This window comes from Aquila chrysaetos, chromosome 16, assembly GCF_900496995.4.
Source record: "Aquila chrysaetos chrysaetos chromosome 16, bAquChr1.4, whole genome shotgun sequence".
Lineage (NCBI taxonomy): Eukaryota > Metazoa > Chordata > Aves > Accipitriformes > Accipitridae > Aquila > Aquila chrysaetos.
Genome location: NC_044019.1, coordinates 976,401 through 1,001,805, shown reverse-complemented (window position 1 = coordinate 1,001,805; position 25,405 = coordinate 976,401). Strand labels below are relative to the sequence as shown.

At 50.0% G+C, this 25,405-nt stretch overlaps 1 protein-coding gene across 3 annotated transcripts in view; it reads right to left on the bottom strand.

Annotated features, from left to right (window-relative positions):
• Positions 1-24,548, bottom strand: part of GRIK3 (glutamate ionotropic receptor kainate type subunit 3) — a 126,660-nt gene extending 102,112 nt beyond the window's left edge. The window contains exon 1 of one of the 3 annotated variants that reach the window (XM_030039501.1): positions 24,028-24,548. In XM_030039501.1, coding sequence (XP_029895361.1) covers positions 24,028-24,142 — 115 coding nt within the window. In that variant the 5' untranslated portion in view covers positions 24,143-24,548. The remainder of the gene's footprint in view (positions 1-24,027) is intronic. The other 2 variants (XM_030039500.2, XM_030039498.2) reach the window with 2 other exon arrangements.
• Positions 24,549-25,405: the final 857 nt, after the last annotated feature.

Sequence of the window (25,405 nt, the reverse complement as noted above, 5' to 3'; positions counted from 1 at the left end):
TCCTAAAGACGATGCTTCTGCTCTCATCGTCTGAGGCTGTCTCAGAGCTCCAGCGGTTTGCTGTCCCCACTGGTGTTTTTCTGCTCCTACTCCACAGTCAGCGCTGTAGGCTGGTGAGACTTGAGCGAAGCAGGACCATGTTCTTTATCCAGCTGGGGCTGGGCTGTACATGGGATTCTTACTGTCTTACATGCTACTGCTTAGAAACCATCACTGCTCAGAGAAAAAAAAGAGTTGCTAGTGGTGACAAGTGTTTTGTCCACAAGTACAGCCCTTATTTTATCAGCTGCACACAATTCTCTTCAATCCATTTGCTTCAGTTGTTCCCAAAAAGAGCTAAGAAGTTGGGTGCCTCCACCTTTCCTGGGTGCTGCCAGAACTGCCCGGCGGAGCAGAGAGGGGAGAGCAGCACCCTGATCGCGCGTGTAACACACGCAAAGCGGCTGCCTCCTCCCACCCGGCACGGGTGGTGCAGATGACTGAGGAAGAAATAAAATACTAGGATGTGAGCGGCTAACTGATCTGCCTCAGGGAGAGTTCTTACTTAAAGCCATGCTTATTTACCCGCTGCTGCAAGGGGAGGAGCGGCTGGCCAAGTCTGCTTTGTTTTGCAATGCAAGTTACCAGTGATAGACAAATTACCAAAATTTACTAAATAGTACAAAACACCTGCATACACAAACTCAATTTTCCTTTAAACAAAGGAACACCTGGCAGCTTCTAACTTCCAGGGGTTTGCAAATGCTGTTCTTCAAATATTTCTCCAGGTGCTCTCAAACGTTTGCAAGTTGGCCTCTCTAAAGCTAAGTGCTCAAATTGTGCACGGATGGAGCTAGCGATCTAATTTTAGGTGCTGAAATGTGAAAGACTGAGCCAAATGTGGCAAAGCCTCCTTTACAGCCTGGGGTAGAAAGCGAGGCTCAGGCAGAACTTCCTGAGGGTTTCTTGTGTCACCTGGATGGCTGAGGGCAAACAGGGAATCACCCTGGGGCTGTAGTATAGATAGGAAAATTAATGTTAGCTGGTGTCTTCCCTACTAGTCCATAGCCCACACATTTGTTCCCAATTTACTTCACCTTGTAGTAAGTCCATGGCTACTGGATTTGCCACCTCTGTGCCATTAGCTGCACTAAGCCTGAGTTTCTGGCACGCTTGCTGCAACACGTCCGAGCACCGCGTGCTCCTGACGTTCCCCTGCCCACCTCCTCCAGCATTTCAGCTCTCTCGGATGGTTTCCAGATCTGCCCACCTCTCATCTCTCGGAGACAAATGTTTATCTGCAGGGCAGTGCTCCGAGCTAGAGCGGCTGTGCCCCTTCCCCGGGACTCTGCCGAGGCCGGTGGTCGATGGAGAACATGGTGCCTTTCTGGGTGGATGGGCTGCGGCGCGGTCGCCTCGTTAGCATGGACAGAGCCTGTTAGCGATCCAGAAAGAGATCCAGATGTTGAGGCACTGCAGAGGGCACGCACAGCCACAGGGTGCAGAGGGCAGGCTGGGTGGGAAAAGGGCTCTTCTGCAAGAACAAACGGGCAGTTGCTCGTCCCTTCCTATTTCTGTTTCGCATACTCCAAAGGTGGCTGCCAAGGACTGCAGCCGTGCAACGGAGCTGTGGCCTTCAGCTGTCAGAAAGATGATCTCAATTCCACTGAAAAGTTCACATCCGACAAAATACTTGTGCTGGGCTGTCTTGGGTATCCTTGGGCTTGTGGAAACGCTGCAGGAGCAGGGAAGGAGGCGTGGAGGCACTTGCTGCACTTCACCGTGGGGTTAAGGACGTGCTGTGCAGCACCACCGAGGGAAGAGCTGTTAGGCACTTTTCAGATGGACCCACATTAAATTTCCCAGAGGAGAAAACCTCATCCTCTGTAAGCAGAACCATCCCCCAGATTGCTCGTTAAAAGCTGTTTGGGTGTTTTATAGTAAGGATCTATAGCGAGGAGCAGATGCAGCCAGCTGCAAGGACACAAGCGCCGTGCCCAGGGAGCCCTCACCCCCACCTCAGTTTCCTCCTGGAGACAACCTCCTTAGAGAAAGTTGCTCAAACCTCATTGCGAGCCGAGTGAAGGACTTGCAACCTGGAGCAGTCAGGAGGGAAATGCTCGCACAGCATCTGCTGCCCCATCTTGATACCAGGGCAGGACGGGCCGGCGGCAGCGGGCGCACACGCAGCAGCAGGAGATGGAGATGGAGACAGAGACGGAGGAGCCCCGGGAGCACGGCAGTGCCCAGCACCCTGTGCAGGAGCCAGCCCCATGGGCTGCTCATGCCCTAATTTGATTAACAAGCACAGCCAACTTTGCTCCACCGTAAGCCCCATTTACAGAGCAGCGAATATCAGTAAAGCCAAGTCCCCTTTTTCTGTGTCTCCAGCAGCCAATTACTCAGTTCCAGTGCGACAGTCTGTTCTTAATTTGGCAGTTAGGGGGTTGCTGAAGGAAATAATGCAGCAATGTCCTCTTAGTGGGGGTCTCAAAAATAATATTCTAAGAGACAGGAGAAAATTAATGCGAAAATGCGGTGTTTACAAGCCCCTGTCACTGCCCATGCTTGAAGGACTGACTATTAACACCTGGTCAATAATAAGATCTTTCTCTAAAATCTTTTTAAAAGGCATCAAGGATGATACTGAAGAGCATGAAAATAATCTGATTAATATGATGTCTCCTTGAAACACTTCTGAAATGTGTGAAGTGTTACTTTTACTGCAGTGTACTTTTCCGTCACAAAGTGAAAATCGAAGTGCAGAACAACACAAAATGCAGAGATCCTTACTACATGGAATAATGAGGCCATAAAACCAAACAATAAAGTTAAATAATTTACCATAAATATCTAAAGCTCTCAAATTATTCTCTACATTAACTGCCTATGTTTAAAATGATCTTTGCATTCACCATGTCACAGATGGCAACATGAGACAAGAGAGTCCTTGACAAAATCTCGCTGTAATTATTCTTTCCACAGCTGCAGTTATTTTAATGCCTTTTCAGTTAAGCTGAAAGAGACGCACACATTTTATAAATAAGGGCTTTTAACCAGTTTGACAATGAAGCATTTGAAACGTACAGTGCAAAAAAAAAACCAACCCAAAAACTTTCACTGCATCTTGAAACCTGGGAGAGCAACTGTGCAGACTCAGAGCAGGAAGACAACTGTTCTTTCTACAGCAGTATTTGGCAATTAAAGCTAAAATTATGTTGATTGTAATGGCCTGACATAGCTGTTACTAGCAACTTTCGGAGTTGCTCAGACACAATCTAACAATTAGTTTTATTTTGGCTAGCAGCTCGGAAGAGTCCTGTCTCCATTGAGAAACTGCCCCTCAAGGACAGACAGGGAGCTCTGAGACTGACTTCCAGGAGAAAAATACAGCTTGAATGATGTCAAGGTTACACAGTGCTCAACACCAAAGTGTTCAGCTGCAGTCCAAGTTTGGTTGGCTTTTCTTGTTTGTTTTGTTTTTTTCCAAAGTGCTTTAAATCACTGTAGCAAGTCCTTCTCCCTAAGGAACACCATGAAACGTTAGCCTCTCCTACCCCTAGGAAAACGAGCAAACTAGGTGACCAGCAATGGCTTAGCTGTGCGCTGCATTTGCAAAGCCTGGGCACTGCACGCATGTCCCCGCTGAAGTTGCCCAAGAACCAAGGACGAACCACCCCGACAGAGGCTGTATCCCTGGGGACACAGTCCGGGTCTCCTCAAACCCAGTTTCTCAGCCTAGCGAGTAAAGCATCCTTCCCCGGGCACTCGGTTACACTCCCTCTTAGCCACCGTTCCCATTTCTTTCAGCAGACAGTTGATACCCTCGCTCAGACCGTTGCCCTCCCTGCCACAGGGGCGATTCCACTCGGGAAGCAGCTCTGAAAGCCTGGACATATTTAGGCACCTAAATAAAAGCAGGCTCATTTTGGAGTGATACTGTGTATTGTAATTTTCATCCACTCAGAGAGTTAAGGAGTTTGGGCTATATCTAAAACTCCAGACAGCTATGAAAACTTGAGCTGAAGCACCAAAATTGCGGTTCCCGCAGGAGTTTGTAGAATGCTGCAGAGCATGCCAGCCAGCAGAGCTCTGTGTGACCTTCACTCGTGCTTCTAAATCTCTTGAAAGCCCTCAAAACACCTCTCCCCTAAATCTATGTTTCAGGAGTCTGAATAAGTGGCCGTATTTTTTAAAGCTCCAAACACTCAAAAGCTCTTGTGAAAAACAAAAGAAGCTGAATCCTCTTTAAGTGAAGTTCGCTCCTCTCCCAGCAAGTTGCAGCTGCTTCTCCCTCCCCTCCTTTAAGCTGTCTGTTAGTTTAAAAGACATGTGTGGAGATGCAACTAAAATGATGGTAGCTGTACTGGGAGGATATTTTCCCATTTAAACTAAATAAAGAAAAATGAAAGAATGGAAGATCGGTGGGAGGCTTTTCAAAGTGTAATCCTAGCAAGCTTTGACGTACAAAGAAGACATCGTGGTCTCCGATCCTTGCAGACTAGGGAAGCCTGATTAATGAACGTTATTGTCGGGGTGGCCTGGCTTTTATGCTTAACACTGAAAGGCACCAACCCTCCAAGTATTCAGCATTATACAATAACAGATTGTGTGCAGTTAGCCTTAGAAAACAAATGTGCTGTCTCTTATATAAGATTATAGAGCATCCATCACTGGCTGGCATTAAATACCACGCAACACTAGTGTATGTAATTAGCAATACATGAAATCTAAACATTATTTTAAAGGAGTTGGAACAACAACAACAAAAAAAGGAGTGGATGTTCATGTTTCCCTTTCACTTTGAAGCGTCTTTTCTCTCCTACGAGAGGTCCCCAGAGAACAGACTTCTCCAGCCCCGCGGAGCTGTGCCGCCCTGGGAGAGGAGGGCAGGTTGTTCTGGGTTTCCCTCCTGCATCCATCCAGCCTCAAGCCTGCACTGCCGGGATGCGGCTGCCTCGGTCGCCACTCCCAGGACAGAGACGGTTCCCTGCCAAAACCTCTGCTCATCCTCTTATTAGATTTAGACTGCAAATGAAATACAACTGTAGAGCTGAAATGGGGAAAATGGGATTTTTTATGAGACACAGTGTGCACTGTGTTAATGGGCTGCTCATAAACCATGGCTTGCCTCAAAATCCTCAGCAAAGTCCAAAGAGCTGCCACATCACAGAGCTCTCTGTACTTATTTTATCTGCCTACAAAAGGAAACAAGGGCATCAATTCTCTCTAGGAGAAATGACACTACGGTTGTAAATCCATTTGGTTTGCTCTGTGGTTCACTAGCCCTGAGCTGCTGCACCCAGCGACACTGCGAGGGCCTGGACGGTGACCCGAAGAGCAGAGGTGTCTCGGTGCTGCCAGCGGAGCTGCTTTCGGAACCCGCTTGTCCCCACCTTTCCTCTCTTACTCCGGTGAAGTTACACAACCTCACCGCAGCAGTCAGCGGCCGTGCAGGATGGGACGAGGACCCCGCTGATGCAGCACACATGCTATAGAAGCCTGCGAGCCCCCCAGTCTCTGGAAGCATTTAGATTCTGGGGGAGAGGGTAGTTATACACCAAAGGGCAGCTCTTTACGCAAAAATACAGGTGAAAATGTCTTTTTTTCTCCCATGTCATCCGTTGCTCTCACAGTGTTGCCCAGGGGCCTCCGCCGGGCACCGTGCGCAGGCAGGCGCAGCCAGCCCTTACCTCCGGGGGCTGCAAAGAAAGGACAGGCTTTAGAAGAAACAGGGACCATTGGCGGGTGACCCAAGGTCCACCAAACTCAGAGTATGTTTTCCATGGAATTCAGTAGCATTTACTCCCTCTCGCATCCTGCCCACCATATGCAAAATGGGAACAGTATTTTCCTTAAGTATTTTGCCTAAGGCTACACAGGGTCTCTGTCAGAGCTGGGACCTGACCTGAGGCTCCTGGATGCCAATCTCTTATCCTGCCTTTTTTTTTTTTTACACTGTACTGTAGTATCAGCCACATAATTAAGAGCTATATTTAAGCACTTGAATAAACAAACAAACTCCATCCTTGAAACAGTCAAGCATGCCTCGTGGGGTCCCCATATTCCTCAGTTTTGAATCTCAGCCTGATAATTAAAACCAAAAAAAATCACTTATACAAATTAACATCACATGCTGTGGAGCTAGCACAAAGCTATTGTCACTTCCTATTTCAAACATGCTTGAATTATAGGGGGCTTGGATTTTTTTTTTTTTTTTAAAGAGAGGCAGAGAGAAGTCACTTGGCTGGATGGCAAGCAGCTGTCTTCAGACGGATGTCCTGAGGGCTCTTTCTAATGCAGCCTGCCTGTGAAAGCCTGGCACAGGACAGGATAACGATACAGGCATGTCACTGTTTGCCAGTTTTATGATTCCCAACTGCAATAGAGTCCAGGGCAGAGTGCTGCTCAGACACCCAGCAGGGAGGCAGCAGTGCAGGATTTCCAAGGTTCCCACAGACATCACGCAATATTTTGGACTTGGCCGCACCTTCCAAGATTGCTCCTTCACACCAGGACTTCTGCCCAAAAGGGGCCACGAAGCTGGTGGTGCCTCCTGCAGGGGAATGGCCTGACGCTGTTCACCATGGCAGTGATAAAGCCAAAGCTGCCATTATGGGCTGCTGCTTCTGAGGAGCACCCTCGACCCGAGTGGACCCCAGTGAGCATTCCAGTCCCTGGAGAGCTCTGGCGTCCAGAAGCGTGAAGTATCCATAGCCCGACCTCTCTCCTGCAGCACCTTGGCTCTGTCGACCCCAGGATTGAAGCCGTCGTGTACGGGGCAGGGACTACTCCCAAGGCCTGAGCACTGCGCGGTCACCATCTTGCAGGCAGCAGCACCCCATCCCTGCCTCCTCGAGCCCCCGGGACAGCCCCTGCGCACGCCCCGCTGAAGCACAGCCCTGCGCTGCAGGCACGTCTGCTCCAGGATGCGTTTGGCACCGACTGACGTGCAGAATCCTTGATCGGATGGATCTGGCTGGGGAGCCAAATGATCGGGAGCTTATTATAGCCTCCTCTTTAATTAAGTGTCTCAAATAGGGATTTAATTGGGATGTAATAGCACACACTATTGTACATTAGTTAAATACCAAGGGATTATTAAGAGTATGTTTTTAAGACTTTACAGTCCCATATTGAGTAAACAGTTGTTAAATTTCAATAAATAACTTTTTAAATCTACATTAAATAAGCAGTTAAGCATATTTAGGATAGTCATTTTTTTTCAGAATGACTCCAGTCAGAGAGTCCCGGGTTGTAATCTCAGTATTTCACTGGTTTAATAGGGTTGCGCCTGCTCATATCTATTTGCTCTGCCTCAAAGACCCTGCCTTGGTGCGGCAATCTCAGCTATTTACATCCTCATGTCAGTCTTTAAAACCCTCACCATTACCACAGCCCAGAGAAGCAGGGAGTGCGCTTAGCCCTATTTTACAAGTACAGAATTAAGGCACAGAAGAGCAAAGTCATTTGTTCAAAGCCATGCGGGGAGTCTGTAACAGAGCAGAACAGGAGCTAACGAAAGATCAAAAAATACTTTTCTAAAAATAAGGCTTTGAAAATCTGTAAAGGAAATGCGGCTCTAACAAATTGCTATATTACGATCAAAAATGCAATTAGTCGTATGCTGGTTTTGTCGCTGACATTGGTAATGAACATACAAATGTCCCACGGTCCCCAAAATCTAACGAACGTTTCCATCCATTTGCTCCTTGTGTCCAGGGAATACCAGATCAGGGTAAAGGGCTCCGGGAGGGACAACAGTAGATGGCCTGCCACCAAGCTTTGATCCCTGGCAGGCAGCTCTCACCTATGTTGCACCAGGAGGGTCCTTCTAAGACGGCACATCAGAAACAACAGGTGTAATCACCCCCCTAACCATGGCAGTGAATAATTCAGGACTCACTTAACCTTCGTATTAAGGTTGGTCGTGAGCTGCCTGCTGCTCTCTGCAGCCACGGTGTTCTTACAATGAATGATCAGCGTGTCCTGAGGAGTAATTGGGTAAACTGCTGCTGTTCTGTAAACCGGCACCCGTGGCACAGAGCGAGCGTCTCGGCATTTGGAGGAGAGGACGTAAAGAGGGCACACCTCGGAGCAGCGCCCGGCTGCGGCGGGCAGGGAGCAGGAGCAGCCCCGGCTCCGTGCCCAGAGACCCTTCGCTAGCGCTGGGCCGGACAAGCCACCACGCGTCCCGGACGGGGTCGCGGCTGTACTGCCGGGGTCGCATCCAGGACGCTTCAGCACCAGCAACCGGCGCTGAGCGACCGGAGCACGCGAGCAGGCGGTGCGGGTGGGACGCGCAGAGCCGACCGCTCGCTGCTCGGGGCACCGAGTCCCCACCGACCCGTGCCGGCCGGCGCCGGTGGGCAGACTGAAAAGTCTCCGGAATCTTGCCCCTGCTCCCGCCTTCTCACTGGAGCTGCCCAGAGCTTCCTACTCCTTTTCTCCTCCTGTAAAGGAATCCGAATTCAAATGTTCCCTTCTGAAGTCAGTCACTTCCATTACTCTGCACTGTTGAACAGGTAACGCTAATGAAGAAGCCAAGATGTAGGGAATCTTCAACCAAGTGCACTGTAAAATTAATGAGAAGCTACTGAAGAACATAAATAATCCGTGCTCCCCATTAGAGGTAGTTAGCACCATTAAAGCTAAATCCAGAGAAAAACCTGACCATGCACCACCAGCCATTCTCCCTTTGAAATCCATCGCTGTCACCTAGTTTTTGGTAGCTGAAATCAAAGGATGGTTAACCCTTTAACACCCAGGCTATTTAGAAATAATTATTGTTATTATAAATCAAAAGTGATGGCTTAACTGGTCACAAAAATGTATACATAAAAAACCAAAACGAAGTAGCATGGCCACAAAGGAAAAATCATTAGCTCCCTAGGGGGTTTACAAGTAATTTGCTAGCAATAAAAATGCAAAAACACATTTTGGTGTGTAATGATCATAAATAATCCTTGGACAAGAATTCTTTCCAGGACTCACAAGTCCACTCCCTCAATGGCAAGTTTTATTACCCTGGTTTCTCTGTGTGTTCTTTCAAAATGCTGCTGTCAAAACAATTTACGAATTACAGTCCTGTTGGCATAAACTTTCATAATTCATATGGAAATAGGTTTCCCCACAAACACTCACAAAGCACAGAGAGTCACGTAACCACATAGAATGACCTTAATAATGCAGTCAAAAAATACAGATCTGACTCCTGGGCCAGTACTAAATATAGACGGTCACCAGGTTAGGGGAAAAACTCCCAGGTAAACTTATCTGAGTGGAGTCAGGTGTGTTGCGGTGCAGTCGGAGTGATGTGCTCAGTGCTGTCACCCAGGCTGGTGGCACCTTGCAGGATCTTTAGGAAACAAGGAACATATTAAGCGTTTTGTTTCCAAGCACTGGCATTAAGCAAAAATCCCAAACAGCTGCTGAGGAAGCCTGTGAATGCAGTTTTTTCTTAAAATAGGAGAAAGTACAGTTTGTTCAAGATTTAAACTGTATTAATTTCTTCCCGCCACTTTTGAGGCCAGAGGGTGAGGAGTGGAGTTCGGCATCCAAAATGAAGATAGCGTGGGGGGAGCTGCCGTGCAAGGGGGCTGAGGCTATTATTTAGGCAAGACTAAGTGGCAGGTCGCATCTGCCAAGGTTAAATCCTGAACAAGGATCGTGGGGTTTTCTTGTGGCTCATCTGTGTGGTTGAGTTGTTGCTTCACTCAAAGTGTATGGGGGGGTTCCTCGGAGTAAGAGAGAGAAGGAAAGAGGGTGAACATTAATTAGGTTAGAATTGCCTCCAAAAAGTACTAAAACTAAATGCAAATTCATAATGTAAAGATAAGGATATGCAAATCAGGCTGGGTTTCAGATTTTAGTATGCCATTGCTTTCCCTCTAATTGGAGGAAATGGATCCAGCAACTGAAATTGCCACACTTAACATAAAAAGTTAAACTGCAGACAAGAAAATATTTCATGTTTTTCCTCAAATAACCACCACCACAATAATGTATAAGCAAATTAAGTAAATATGGATATAACTATCTTTTTACTGATCAGTTTATAAATAGATGGGCACATGTACAAAGTTAAGTCTTATCTATTGAAACACACCACTGGGATTGAAGGTAGCTCCTAGAAGAACAGAGGACTGTTTATATTAGAGACTTTTATTTGTAACTTTAATCTGAGGTGAAGTTGATAATCTGTGCAAAGACAAGCTCTACATTTTAAAAAATGTTATCAGCTTCATCTATGATCTTACAACACACTTTCTGGATAACCCTTTCCCCATGATGTAGATGAATAGGAAAAGAAACTAAAGATCCTATTTCCATTCAAATATTATGAGTCAAGTCTAGATATCACCCTGAAGCTAAACGTCCAAGGACTCATTTTGAATTTCTTATAAGTAAAGATGACAAAAACTGATTTTGCAGAAATAAAAATTCGTAAGAAGAAAAGTACATAAAATGAGGAAAAAAATGGTTTTCTTTCCCTATAAAGGAAGAACAGATCTTTAAGATTTTATAGACCAAAAATTTGAACTAAGAACCCCTTTTTACAGGTCCCTGTTTCAGCTTAAAATGGTAATAGCAATACTGCAAAAAAAAAAAAAAAAAAAAGGAACCGTGATGGCATCTCAAGCCGCAGGAGGTGCAGGTGTCTGCAGCGAGCTCCAGTGAAGCTGCTGGCTCTGCAGAACTGGGGTCCAGAGGAGAGGGACAAGGATTCGGAGGACTTCCCTGCAGCTTCTCCTCTCCCCTCCTCTCATCCCAGGGACGTCCTGCCAAAAGAGGAGCCTGGCCCTGGGTTTGCAAATTGTGGTTTGAGCTGCCAAGTGCAGGCTTTAAAAGCGCCTCGCGGGAGAGCTGCCATTGCTGCGGATGGGAAACAAGATGCCACCATCAGCCTGGTTCTGCACCTTGGGAACTCCATGGGGCTTTGCCAGCTCTCGAGAATTCCAGTCTCAAGTTAAGTTTTCAACTTTGGATGAGATGGTTCAAATCAGGAAAATCCTGTCTCTGTGCCAGACAGTTAAAACTGAAAGTAATTAAGGCAAAATCTTTTCCTGCAGCAGAAAGTACTGAACATGTGGAGATAGCATAATAATCAGTGTTTCTGCCATCGTAAGCCCACAAAACAAATTGGATTTTGAATGAAGCACATGGAACAGTGACCTATGTATAAAACTTATCTTGACCTCAGAAAGTCTCCAATTCTACTGCTAATTACAAATGCTGCATTCTGAATAATCACATTTGAGAAGGACTCATTGCTTGATTGTTTAAGAATCAAACAACAGCAAGATGCCATGAAGTTTCTCTCTTTGTACAGAGGGTGTTTGCTAAAATTCCCAGACCTGTTCTCAGAGGCAGTTTTCTGCCCAGCTCAAACTGAGCAGACTCCGGCAGCAAACACCCAAACTGTGGGGAGACTGAACCCAGGCTCTTCTTCCTCATCTAAACTACCTCTAAGCTTCAGGCTTGGTAATTTTGATTCCTCTTGCTTCCTCCCATGGTTAAATTCTCTAGATCAGCCCTTTCCGAACTCACAGAGGACAGCCAAAGGATCTTCATTTACTCAAGTCCTCGAACTGCACAAGACCAACGTACCACTTAAGTGATGGGGAATTACATTGTCCTTCACCAGGGGTAAGCCCCCCTCCACTGGGCACAGGACACAGCAGAGCACAGGCAGCGTACCAGGGCAGAGATCCCAAATTAGATTAAGAACAATTTAAGCAGCCTATAATGCGAAGCAGAGCCAGAGACCAGGGCAAAAGTGACCTGAAGCATGATTTGCAGTGAATGTCTTTTTCTCTCATAAATAGGAGAGACACTGTGGGATGATTATCCACCCAGATTTATCTCTGCAGCTCCGTGTGTATCCTTCTGTGCTTAAAAATGTCTCACTGCCCTTTGCATTATTGCATTGCCCTTTACATTCATACGGCATAAACCTCTCAAGTACCGTAAAACTTACAAGGTGTAATATAATGTCATGGTTTTCTTTTACACATCATAAACAAAAGTCACTGAAAAAGGAGCACAGAAAGGGAGACATTATTTGGCTTGACAACAATACAGGAGGAAAATATATATACAAGTACACATACATACACTCTTACACACTTAAAATCCCAAGCTGGATTGATTATCTGGCATTGATGGATCACTTTAATGTATTACATAGATAAGGAAATTGATTATTCAATAAATCACTGTCCGCACTAAGAATCCAGTGTTAAAAAAGAAAGAGAAAATATTATAAATCTGTCTCGCACAGGCAATGAAAAAGCTTATACTTTTAAGGTTAATCATGATGTACCTTTTGCTGCACATCCAATGAAAGAACAACACCTTGGAGTTCTGCAGTGCTAAACGGCCGGTTTTACTTCCCAAAGCTCTCGAGGAAGTGAACCTTCCTTGCGTGGCTGCTCCGGCCGTTCCTGCGGAGAGCGGCATGCTGCCAGCGGGCAGGGTGACCGGCAGAGGAACCCGGCAGAGACCCCTGGGCCGGCGCCCGCGCCCTGACCTGCGATGCCGCCCTACAGCACCGGCAGCCCCCGAGCTGGGGGAGCCACAGAAGATCACCGGAGAGGAAGAAAGTGCCCCAAAATGCTGCGGCAGACAGGAGGCTGCAGGGAGGCTCTGATTCACAGCCCGCTGAATGAAGCGTGACCACAGCCTGCCATGAGCTGGGCTCAGGAATGGGGAGCATCCTGCGCCGTCGGCGTATGGAGGGGAGAAACCCGCCTGTGCACCACGAGCCTCCGGCAGACAGCCCAGCTCCAGGGTGTGGAGTGGGAGCAGGGCAGAGGGAGCAGGAACATCACAAGAATCGGAGCAAAAAAAGAGAACAAAGGAAGCTGGAGATAAAAAATGGAATATCTAGGACTCGGGACCTGGCCAGCAGGTTTTCTGGGCCCAGCTTTGGCAGGGTTGTCTCATGTTTCTTTCTGGGTAGTGAGCTTACTTCTGCTTCCGAAGGAAAGGAGGAGGAACTAGGTGAAGTCGGAGGCTTTTAAAAAACCCAGGCAAAGCATGTCATTGAAATGCCTTATAGCAGTATTAATAAATAACAGCAACAGCTAAGCTAACAGACATGCTTTAGAAAGGAAATACCTAATGGCTGGATGCCTTCTCTGGGGAGAAGCATTTGAAATGGTCTGTGATAAACTTCCTGTAACAGGAATCTGGAGGAAAGAATACAAATATTCCTACAAGTTATGACTATGATATTGCCGAACTGAGTTATTTCTACAAATCTCCAGGTCACATCCTGGTGCCATAATGTTCCTGTGACTCTCAACACAGAAAACAGAGCAACTGCTCCAAGTTGTGTGTTGGCAGTGATTGAAAACTGCTGCAAGACGTTATTTGCCGGGTGTCCTACAGGTCTGACACTGCCCCAGAAGGCTAATACATGAATTCTCTGGAAACCACCTTCTTGCCCGAGAAACTCTGCTGCCTGCACTCTAAAGTAGAAGCCAAGGAAGGCAATGAGAGAGTAGCTAATACTGTGCTCTTCAAGGATAGTTTGTCTCTCCTTCTCCAACACGGAGGATCCAGACCCTCTCGCTACCCGTGCTGCAGTCATGTGTCACCCAAACAGCAGCAGTCCTGTGACACTGTCAAAACTTGTTCTGTGTATATAAAAATGCAAATGGTTATAGAAACTGTTTGGAAACGGTCTTGATCTGCTCTAATTTTTACTAGAAAATACACGCCAGCCACCTTGTGCGGAATATGAGAGATTAATAATTCTCCTCCACTGAGGCATGAATCAGAGAGATTCAGACCAAGCAGCACCTGTTTGCCTTAAAGAAAACCTTTATTTATATGGCAGTGAAAACAGCCATCTTTTTTTCAAACTCCCAGACACCATAGCGATACAGACACACACATTATTCTTCACTGATGACTTAAAGGCCAACTTTCCAGCAGAGCAGCTCCCTTTTGGCAGACACCGTTTCACGTTTGCCATGCCGCCCCGAGGAGCACCCGTGCAGGCAGAGCGGCGTTGTACCCAGAGACCAGAACTGTTGGTGCAGGGGTGGTGTGTGCAGCTCCTAAAGCAAAGCCTGGGTCTGTCCTTCATGTGAAAATCTGTTCTCGGGTCCTCTGCTAAGTGTGCGCTGTAGCCATTTGCTCCATTCATAACAAAATCAGCCCTGTTTCTAACACACAGCTTCTGCTGCAGCGCGGAAAAAATTCCCTAGCCCGTGTACCCAGGCAGGCGCGGTGTCTCACAGGGGGTGGAATTTAAAATTACTGCTGTGACTTCCTTCAGAGTGCTTTGAATTCACTGCAAAACTAACCAACAAGTCTAACACTTCAGTCCCAATAGACAGCCATAACTCAGCTAAATTTGTGGGTTATACCAGATTTTATTTACTGTTTCATCCTGGGAGATAAGTAAGAGATGACAGCCATCTATTCATTAAAGTGGGGGAAAGCCGCCCACAGCTAACGCTGGTTCTCTCACCATACACTTCCACATCTTTAATTGAATTTGGATTTTGTAGTACCAGTTCTGTTATTTTAAGAACAGCTTATATTCCTATTCACCTGGGTACCAGCGAGTTCAAAGAGCTGGTCTGTTCACCTCTAAGTCCCCAATTTGAACAAAGGACATGCTGTAGCAATCAAATGTCATTACCAGCTAATGAGCATCCAGTGGCCTATGTAAGAGGAGTCAACGGCCTCTTCCCACTCCTTATTGGACATAGGAACCACTGTTATAAGCCAAACTGCTGCAGTGGCACTAATGAATGCTCCTGAAGCTACTGTTTGCAGATGTCAAGGATGGAAGGCTAATTTAAATCAATCAGTCTCAAAAGCCTTTGTAAGGCACTTAGTGCTATGGTACCTGGGAATCTGGATACCCTTTAGTGGGGATCCCTGGGTGCCCAGTTTCCAGAGTGATGAGCAAAGTGCAAGGCCCAAATTCGAGAATTCATCTGAATAGTTATGTATTTTTAAGTCTTTGTTTTATTCCTTTGATATTAGCTGGTTTATTTGTCTGCTTAAAAACTTTCTTGAGCAAGGATGTTTTTCTGACTCAGTAACTACACAGACTAAACTCCTAATCCAAGGTGCAAATACTCTTTATTTTGGTGTACTCTTTAGACTTAGTGTGACTTGAGCAAAAGGCCAGGCTGTACTTCAAAGAAGAAAATGCAACCCAGGGGCTTTTTCTCCAGGTGGGTGAATCTTTGGTGAATCAGTTCCCAGCAGGGCTGAGCCAGACACCAGCCAGTGCCTCTCCAGACTTTCACCAGCAGCACTGGTGTCCAGTGCAAGGCGGAGGAGCACTTTCCCACTGCCTGGACTGTGGGCTTGCCTGGGGAGCCTGGCAGGGAGCCTGGCAGGGAGGCTCCATTTGCTCCCGCTGTGCGATACCCAAGTGAGCCATCTCATACCAAAGTCATGCTCATGCCCAGGCAGCTGACAAAATGTGTTACAGCATCTTTTGGCCTGCCTGGGAGAGCCTTTACCTGCAAATCCAAAGGAGCAAATTGTAGCTGAAAACCAGAGCCCTGTTCCCAAAATCTCCTGTGCCCAGATCTTTACAGTTTATCACCATCGTGCAGCACCCTGTGCCTCACTAGAGTGACTTTTCAAGGGAGCAGTTACTGTGCAGTCTCTCTCCTCCTGATGCCAGACTGCACGGTCTCGCCCTTTAGGGGACCTCTAATCAAGAAGCCAGAAATCTTGTATTTCCTTTTTCCTCCTCTTTTCCTTTTGTGCTATTAAGCATTGTGGCACATTTATTCCACCACTCCTACAGCATCCTTTTCATCTCATTATTTTAAACTCCGTGATCACCAAGAGAACCCTCTCTTCCTGTGCTGGTGCCTCATTACCTGAGGCTACACAGCGCGCTGCTCTGCCCTGCTCGGGCTGTCCGGCTTCCCGAGACCGCTCTGCCTTCCTCCTTTCCTGCATCCCCAGCAAGATGGGTTCCATGCCGGTGGAGTATTTACCAGCAGTGCATAGTGACAGAAAACAGCCTCATAAACTGAAAGAACTGGTGGGTCTTCTACATCAGACACAGTGGAGAAAAACTCTCCTAGGTGAATTAGCACAGCCCAGCTTGCTATTTAAAAACTGAAGGTATTGAGGTGTTTGCTAACCCCCCAAACTGCGTGCAGCAAATAATCTGTATTATGACAGCCAGAGAAGGGTGACCTGCAGTAACGCTGCACACGGCAGCACTGCTCTCAGACATCGTGCAGCTCTGGCAGTACCACTGACTGCGTTCTATAGCCCGAGACCTTGGGCGATGGAGAGGTGTGTGCCTAGCCAAGACCACTCTGGGGCCATAGCCACACAGCCCAAGTCTTTGGAAGCCCAGTCCCTCTGGCTGTTTTCCAGGTCACGATGCTTTCATGAACATCCCAAGCCCAAGGAGGTAATATCGAATGTGCCGGTTGCTCCCTTACTACTTCACAATTCTGATTTTTATTCTAGGCATTTGACCCCACACTGAGGGGTGCTGGTTGTTGGCTGGGGCACAGCAACAAAAACCAAAGTCTGACCAGGTCCCTGGGCTAAAATATTAAATAGTACAGATACAGCAAGGTGGCCTTTTGTCACCAATGGCCAGTGTTTGCTTTCCTCTCCTTATTTACACTGCTGCAGAGGCTAAACAATTTGGTATGTGTAGGGGGAAGTTCAGAGCAGCATTGGGGATTGCCTCTGAGGCATGGCTACTCCACGGCTCTCCTGAGCAGTGTTTGCAGCCGAATAGCATTTTCCTGATTATCTTCCCTCCCAGAATAACGGAGCAGTTGCATCCATATTTGCGTATGTATGCACAATGTCTTGCTGCAGATTTAAAGCACAAGGACTGATGCTGCTGAACACTCAGGTAACGCTCGCCATGGCGAGCATCTTGTAGTACAAACCTGAGAAATGAAGCTGTAACGTCAGAGGAAGGTTCCCTGCGGGGCAGCACAGCAAGGGCGGGGGGCAGCAGGAGGCGAGAGCAAAAGGGGCTAACAGAGGCAGCCGCAAAGAAAAGCTGGTGCTGGAGCAAAGACAAAGCAGTGGTGCTGGAGCAAAGACAAAGCAGTGAACTGAGCCTTCCATCTGCTTTAAGAGCTCTTGCTTGTGGTAAGGACCTGCATTGGTTTTAGGCTTTACTATGAGTAATAAATACTAGCACATTATCCCTGTTTTTACTGTTAATGAGCAACACTAGTAATGTGTGAAGCCCCATCACATCTGAGTTGCCTCTACATCAGCCCAAACTGAGAAAATCCCAGCCTGAAAAAAACAAGCTTGAGTCTCTAAGGGGCACAGAAGCCCATAGTATTCGCTGGTGGAGTGTCAGGATCCCCCATGCAGTCACTGCGAACGGCAACATCTGCGGTCACAGCAACTTCAATTCTCATGGCTTTAAGACAACTAGCACTTCTCGTTTCACATCTATTCCCTTTGGCAACATCGCCATAGTGCAGTTTTTATCCTCGCGTTCAGCCCTCAGCTCCTCTCCAATGTTTGCCTCTCTCCTCCCTCGCCCATGGAGTTCTAGTGCTTTCAACTCGTTATCTGCCTTACCCAGAGATTTCCACCAGCCTGTCTTCTAAGTATGCAAAGGAAAAAAGAAGTCTAGACGGCATCACATTAAACCTGTAGCCAAAATGAGGGAAAGGAGATCGCACAGCATAACCGGTGGAGAAACGCAATACATTGGATTACGAGGCTTAATGCTTGCTACAAACAGACTGTGCAGTGTCGGGTTTTATTTGCTATTGTGTCTCCACGAGAGACTCCAGCATCATAACTATTCTGGCAGAGCTACTCCATGCAAATGCTTGGAAATTAGGGATGATAGCTAATACAAGAAAGAAGCGCTCAGGAGCTGGAAGGAGGAAGGTGGCCAGAAACACCCAGGCAGGGTGAGCGGCGGTGAGGCACAGTGCCCTCTGCTGATGCTGGGCCCGCAGGCTGAGCTGCCAGCCCTGTACTGACTTCTGGCACCCTACTGACGGCAGACGAGGGAAGGAAAAGCTGGATTTCATTTAGGATTGCTAATTTAGTGAAACTGCTGATCTGTACCAAAGAAGCACTTCATTTACCAGGACAAGAGAGACCCAGCTTTTCTGGAGATTGAATTACTTTTAATATTGTTCTGTGCATGACTGCGTCGTGAAGGCGTTACAGAAATCTTTTCATAGCATCAACCTCCGTTTAGTTGCATCAATAAAAACAGCCAGAGATGGAGAGACTAAGTTTGAAGAGGTGGCGACAAAACCAGAAGTGGCAACGCAGCACGAGCAGGCAGATTTCCTTGCGAAGGCGAGTGTGTCCCCCCCGGGGCAGAGGCAGGTGCCAGGCGCAGGGCAGAGCAACCACATCCATCCGTGCACACAAAGTCCACGCAAGGCTCCTTCACTGCTCAAGTTCTGCATAAATCTGCCGCCTTTCAGCCCATGGGGATGTCGATGTGCTGGTGCACGCGGTCGGGGGAACGTGCCCGGTCTGAGGAAGCAGCCCAGCACTAAGTAGGTCTGTTTATTTTGGCGGTACTCCTGCCCTATGATGAATGAGGGCCTATTTTATTCTGGTTTGTGGTTTGATCTTAATTTCCTGTATGAAGTTCTCAAGAGGATGCCAAGATCAAATAATTAGACTATTCTGCGATAAAGAGGTAACATTGTTATTCAAATGTATTCAGAATTAATTTACCACCAAACAATTTACACTGCCACCCTTATATCCTGCTGAAATTACTAGAATACGTTATCTGACACACAAAGCATCTCGTGACCTGAAATAACTTCATCAACCATTAAAGGCTTGAGCAATGGGTGCGTGGCCACAGAAGTACACACAGAAATGCAGGAGAAGCCACAAAGGCAGCAATAGAGTGATTTAAAGACAGGAAAAACAAAACAAAAAAATAGCGCTTTAGTTGCAACCGTGAACACGCAGAAAGCAGAATCCTGAAGCAGCCCATCGGCGTGCTTGGCCCCAGGAGGTTCGGGGGCCAGATCCTCATCTCAGGCACTCGCGTGAGACCCATGGGTGCCGGTGCCGACTCACACCCGCAGCACACAGGGTCCCGGTGCTCGGCCAGGTGCCTCTTGGCCAGGAGAAACCCAGCTCTGCTTTCTGCGTGCTTATCCTCCAAAGCGGGGAGCAAACGGCAGGGGTGTGGGCAGTCAGGCTGCCCGCAGGGAAGATTCCCCCAATTAACGTTTTCTGAGCCTGCGGGCTGGTCTCAGGTGCTGTGAAGCTGCTTCTCTGAAGCCATTTGCTTCGGGAAGGGGGAAACATATTGATCTTCGCTCAATTTCTGCCTGCTCCTACCCCGCCACGTTTCATCGCCTCACCAGCCACGGAGAGAGATTCCTCGCTGCTTCGCACCCGGTGGTGCCAGGCCCCGGGCAGGCGCTGGGGCCGGCCAGGCTCTGCCGCCGTGCCCTCACCGGCCGGCACTGCCCGGCCCGCGCAGCCCAGGACAGGGGGGCTCGGACAGCCGGGGGGGGTCGGGCAGCGGGCAAACGCGCACCGCCATCGGTTTAGAGGAAAAGGGTAAAAAGGCGAGTCTCGGCCCCGTGTTCTGGGGGAGAACCCCCCACCCAGGGATCAGCGGGTGCAGGTGGGGCCCCGGTGCCATCCAACGCCGGAGCCCCGGCTGGCGAGCCGGGCTGGACCGTCCTGCCACCCCTCCGCGAAGGACACGGGCCAAACCCGTCGTCAAACACGGGCTGAACAGAAAAACACTCGAGCTGCCTTTCTGCAGGTTCCCTCTCCTGCATCCACGTACCCCATAGCCCTGCAGCTCCCAGCCCTGTGGGCACTGCCTTTTTCAGCCTGGAAAAGCCTGCTTTTGCCTTTATTTTTAAAAATAAAACTTCGTTTGCAGAGTGTGGGAAGGTGATTTCAAAATAAAATTCCAGACAGGCATAATAAGCCTCAGAAAAGCCAATCGCATAGAGGAGGATAATTATCCACAGAATTTGTTTTCTATGTATTTATATAAAATAATCAATGATTTTTTTTTTCCACACAGACTCCAATCCAATTCGATTGTCTTTTCTGTGTTACTTGCAAATCATACAAACAATCAATGCCCTGACCCCTTCTCTATGCAAACACGGCTTAGAAAGAGACTACAAGAAGTAAAATCCGATAAATTCCTCCATGCAGGACTGTTTGTTTAAAAGCTTAGCTGGAGCCCGATCCTGTTCACTGCGACTTCAGTGACACAAGAGTGGGACTGTCAAACATGCTTGAGGTCTAATTATTGCCACAAATATCATCGGGAATAGAACCTTAGTAAAAAAACCCAGAAGCAAAGCAAGAACCCAGAGGTGAAAGTGATTCCTTTTAAAAGGTAGAAAGCAAAATGAAATCCCTCCCAGGCACAGCGCACTTCCCCTGCAGAGGAGGGGCAAGGCGAGCCTGCAGCCGGGGTTTGGGGGGGACCCAAGCGCAGGGTAGGCTGGGGACCCTGCCTGCCACCACCCGCCCGCGGAGGGGGTGACAGAGGGGGTGGCAGACGCCTCTTCTGCTGCTCTCCTCGTGGGAGCAGGGGTGGCCAAGGGAAGCGACGGCAGCAGGGCCGCGCGGTTTTGGTGTCACCTCCTCAGCAGCACTTGAATACAAACAAAACCACTAATCAACAAATGCAAGTGCTAAAATTGGATTGACGGCTCCTGTGGTCTATTTTTTACAATTACTTATTAATCTCAAACCGTTGGCATCCATCCGATCTGCACATATATCTTGCTAACACATCATCCATCAAAATAATAACTCTGAGTAATTTCTGATGATGCTTCAGCAAAGCACGGCAATTGAAACCAGTCTGCTATGAAACACCAGTCCTTCAGGCTCCACGTGTGACACTGTTTCCAGTCATCCCACATTGCTTTGTTAGGGCCGGTACCACCAGGCTCTACAAAATGGCATCAAGCTCTCGTCTGTCACTTTGAAGGGGTGCTACTACTGCTTTTTAATCTAAGAGAAAGGTTAGATAAATAGGCTATCTACGGTAGCTTAATCATCTTGCACTTACTGCTTTTACTATATGAGGGGCATGATATTGCAAATACTCAGCTGCTCAGTGCAGCACTTAATAACAGGTATAATCTCACTGATCTCATCCGCAGTCAGGGCTGGCAGTATCACAGACTACCTCTCAGTCACAGTGGTGTAAACACGGAGTAACTCCACTCACGCTGTTACAGTTATCTGTCTTTATAGCAGAATAACTCAGAGCTGAATCAAGCACCTTGAGCATGCAGCAGGTCTAGATGGTGTTTTCTGATACAGCATTTTCAAATATTTAACAGATTGCATAATAATTGAACAGCTGTCGAATAGGCTTCAGATACAAATTCCTACTTAATAAAAAAAATCCAGCAATGAGGCACAGATTTTCTTTGTACGTGTATATGTATAGATTATGTTTAGATGTGTAGATTAAATATTTATATTTTACTCATGAGAGAAAGAGCGCTTTTGGCTTTTCCTTCCCTTTCTTAAATATCTCTCCCTGTATTTATTTTAATAGTCAGCTTCACAGGAAAACAAGAGAGCCTTGAAAAGTTAGCAGTTTTCTCTCTGGTCTGATTTTCATTCTAAAACAATGCTTATTGAAGTGTTCTCCACTTCTTGGCATAACCTAATAATTAAAAGAATTACTTGAAAGCCAGGGCAGCTTTGCACAAATTAATGCAGGGGGAAGAGGCTGCAATTTTCCAGTGGGCTGAAAAAGAGGTAAAAATTATGCCAGTTTTAGCTGAGAGCGAAGGTAAGCGGAGATCTCCCCGCAGCCCCATTTAAAGCCTTTTTCTGATCATTAAGTTTCTTATTTTACTGATCAAGAAAAAGGCTAAACGAGGTGCTGAACGTTAGGGTATTTCTCAGCAATTAAAGCAAGGCCGTTCCTGCGGAAGGCACGGCGGTGGTGGCAGAGGTGGTGCACAGCAGTGCTCCCACGGCGGGCAGCCCTGCCTGCCTGCCTGCTCGCCGCCTTGCTGCGTCTGCACCAGCCCAGCGCGAGTGTCCCCCCTCGCCCTGCTCCTGGGGCGGCCTCTGAGCTGGGCCGGGGAGCTCTGGGCGAAGGGGAGCAGAGCTCCGGCAAAACCCAAGGGATTTCGATGAAAGGCTGGCAGCAGTTTCTGGGTTGAAAGCTCCTCCATCCTTTTGTGCAATTGCTTTTGAGCCCTGTCTAGAAAATCCATTTTCAGGACAACCGAGGCGCCTGGACTTGAGACTAAACATCTCCACAGAGCCACAGGGATGCTCCTGGGCCTGAACGTCTCCCACGACCCACGCTGGCATTCCCAGGGGTCTCCGCACCCGCCCTCCCTAGCGACTTCAGCCCGTTCCCCTGCGAGCATCTTCTTGCGCAGCAGCAGCCCCTTGCACGCCTCCTCCGGAGCGTCAGCCTGGCGGCATGCCGGGTCTGGCCACCAAGAATCAGGCCCACTGCTGCCAAGGCGAAAGCGGGACGAGCTGCAAGCCCAGCACCCCAGCTGCGACAGAACCCCCCCGGGCACACGGCTTACGGTCCCGACGGGGATCTGCGCCCTGGGACCCGTTGGGAAGAGAAACGTCGCCGCCGCGCTGTGGTGCTCTCGGTGGGGACAGGCTGGGGATAGACGGGAGGGGGGGGCTCTGCCACCGCACAGCGGGACACCTCCTCCTGAAGCCCGGCGTGCCCCGTCAGCAGCATCGGGAGCTTTCCTGGGAGTGGGTTTCTGTCGCACAAAACATTTCCAGCTGTTCCAGGCTGTGGCTGAGCATATCAAGCAGCGTGGCTCTAGCAAAAGTTCAGCAGCCGCCAGGGCCCAGGCCCCAGAGGCAGGTCCATTAACCTTTTCCACCAACATTTCTGGCACTACAACATGCGCAGGACCACGTCTGCCTGGAGTGCCTTCTTCACAGACGTCCAGGGGAGAGCAGATGTTCACCCTGCAGGAATCAAGCCCTTGTCCGTGAAACAATCTGGGCCATGCAGTTGCTCGAAACCGTGCTGGAGGTGACAGTGTTTCACTTCAGAAAGCGGCTGTCCCTCAGGACTAGCATTTTTCTCTTACTGGCTTTCACATTGCTGCTGTGCAGTTGCACTGGGATAAATAAGACCTATTTTTTCCACTTCAAAATATTCACAGATCTATTCAGTTTTCACTAGTTTCTCTGGCTTAGAATTTGGTCCCTGAAAAGACAGGTAAACCTGTCCTTATAATTTTTACTGGGCAGACAGCAAATCCCTGGGAATGTGCACTGATGGCGAAGTACATGGGATGTAACAGACAATCAGTGCCGTTCTTTACATGACGTGCTTAAAACAAGTATCTCGTTTAATTAGAAAAAGAAAGATCGTAGGCTCTTTCCCAAGCTGTTATCTGTGCAATTACTTTATGTAACATTATTAAAAATTAATTTTCCCCAGAACCTCAGCAATTTAATGAAACACGCCTGGCCCTCGGCACCAGCTGCGGCGTAGCCAGCCGCTGGCACCCTCCGGGCAGCAGGGCTCGGTGCCGCGGGCCCCCCCCGCCCCGGGGCTGCCTGTCCCTTGTGCCGGACACCTCTGGCCCTGGGTCAAACACCCCTGCACAGCACCCCTATTGCGGCAGGCTCGGCACGCTCCTTGCACTGGCACAGCACCTCTCCTCACACCGGCACAGCACCTCTCCTCGCACCGGGCACCGCAGCCCTCCTCGGAGCAGGCTCGGCACCCCCCATCTCCGGGGGCTCGGCACCTCCCCGCTCCAGGGACAGAGCACCCCCCCGCCCCTCCGGGGGCTCAGCACCCCCGGTCTCCTCTTTGCACCGTGCCCAGCACCCCCACTGCCCCGTGCCCAGGGCGGCTGCTCGCACCGGCCGCGCTGCCCCCCCCCCCGGCCCGGCCCGGCCCGGCTCGGCTCGGCTCGGCACCCCTCCGTGCCGGGACACGGCCCCTCGCCCGCCGGCACCGTCCTGCCCGGCACCGGTCGGCGCATCCCCCGCCCCGGCACCGCGCCCTGAACTTCGCCCCGCGGCCGCCGGCCCGTCCCCGCGGGGAGAGGCGGCCCTTACCTATCCGGATGACATGCGGCATCCCGTGCGAGCACTGGCCCCAGAAGCCGCCGACCAGGAGCGCTGCCCAGTATTCCCAGAGCACGCCGCGGAGAGCCGGCCAGAGATGGGGCATCGTTGGGGAGGGCGCGGGCCGGCGCGGCCCTACGGCCCCAGGGGCAGCGGGGGAGCGGGCGGCTGCTGCCCGGGGCTCAGGCGGAGGAGCGGCCGGTCGGCGCCGAGGCCGGACCGCTCATGGCACATCTTAGTGCGGCCGCGCCGGCCCGTCCCGCGGCAGCCGCTCCGCGCCGAGCCCAGCCGTGCCGTGCCGTGCCGTGCCGTTCCGTTCCGTTCCGCTCCGAGCCGGTGTCGGTGCCGGTGCCGGTGCCGGTGCCGGTGCCGGTGCCGGTCGGGCGGCACCTGCGGAGCCGGGGCTGCCGGTGCGCCCGCAGGAGCGGCTCTGTCCCCTCCTACCGCTGATGCGCGCGGCTCGCGCAAAGCCCCGGCGTGGAGCGTGCACACACTCACACGCGCACACTGACACACGCTGACACACGCACCCCCACACACACACCCCCCCCGACACGCACCGGCACCGACACGCTGGCACCCGCCCGCTCCCCCCGGGGCGAGGGCAGCCCCGTCGGCGGGCGCGGGGCGGGAGGCGGCCGGCGACCCTCGGGCGGGGACCGCGGGAGGGGCGGCGGGAGGCGGCACCGGGGGTCCCGGCAGCCCCCGGGGCAGCCCCCGGGGGTGCCGGCGTCCCTCTGCCCCCGCCGGCCTCCTGTCCCGCGGATCCCGGGGTGCCCGGTGTCCTCCGAGCTCCCGGCGGTCCCGCCGTCCCCTAGGATGCCCCCGGGGGTCCCGCCGTCCCCTAGGATGGCCCCGCCGCCGGGCGCCGGGCGAGGCGGGGCAGCATCCCTCGGGCCGGGGCCCGGCCGCCCCCGGGGGCGGCGGGCGGGTAGCGGGGGGCCGGGGCCGCTGGCGTGGCGGTACCGGCGAGCGGGCGGCCAGCCGGGGCTCCGCAGCCCGGAGTTTAATGACCTCGGTGACAGAGACAAAGGGCTGCACATGCAGCAGATAAGTAGGCTGCTTTGTCAACTTGCCGGGCTAGGCTAGGGCGAATTTATTTTTCCTCATTTAAATAATTTGATCTATTCCATCACTTCCAATCGCTCCCATTTGCCAGCTGTCTGCTAACTACATCGCCTGGAACATCTGAAGAGCAAATCTTTAATTTTCTTACAAACATACTATTACTCCGTATCTGTTCATCTTTTTAATTTTCCTTGGCCGTCGCCTTCCCCAGCAGCAAGCTCGGCGTGCTCTGCGCTGTGAGAAAAGCTGATCGCTGTCCTGCACTCGAGCGACCCATCCCAGGCCAGCTGCCGTTAGCCTG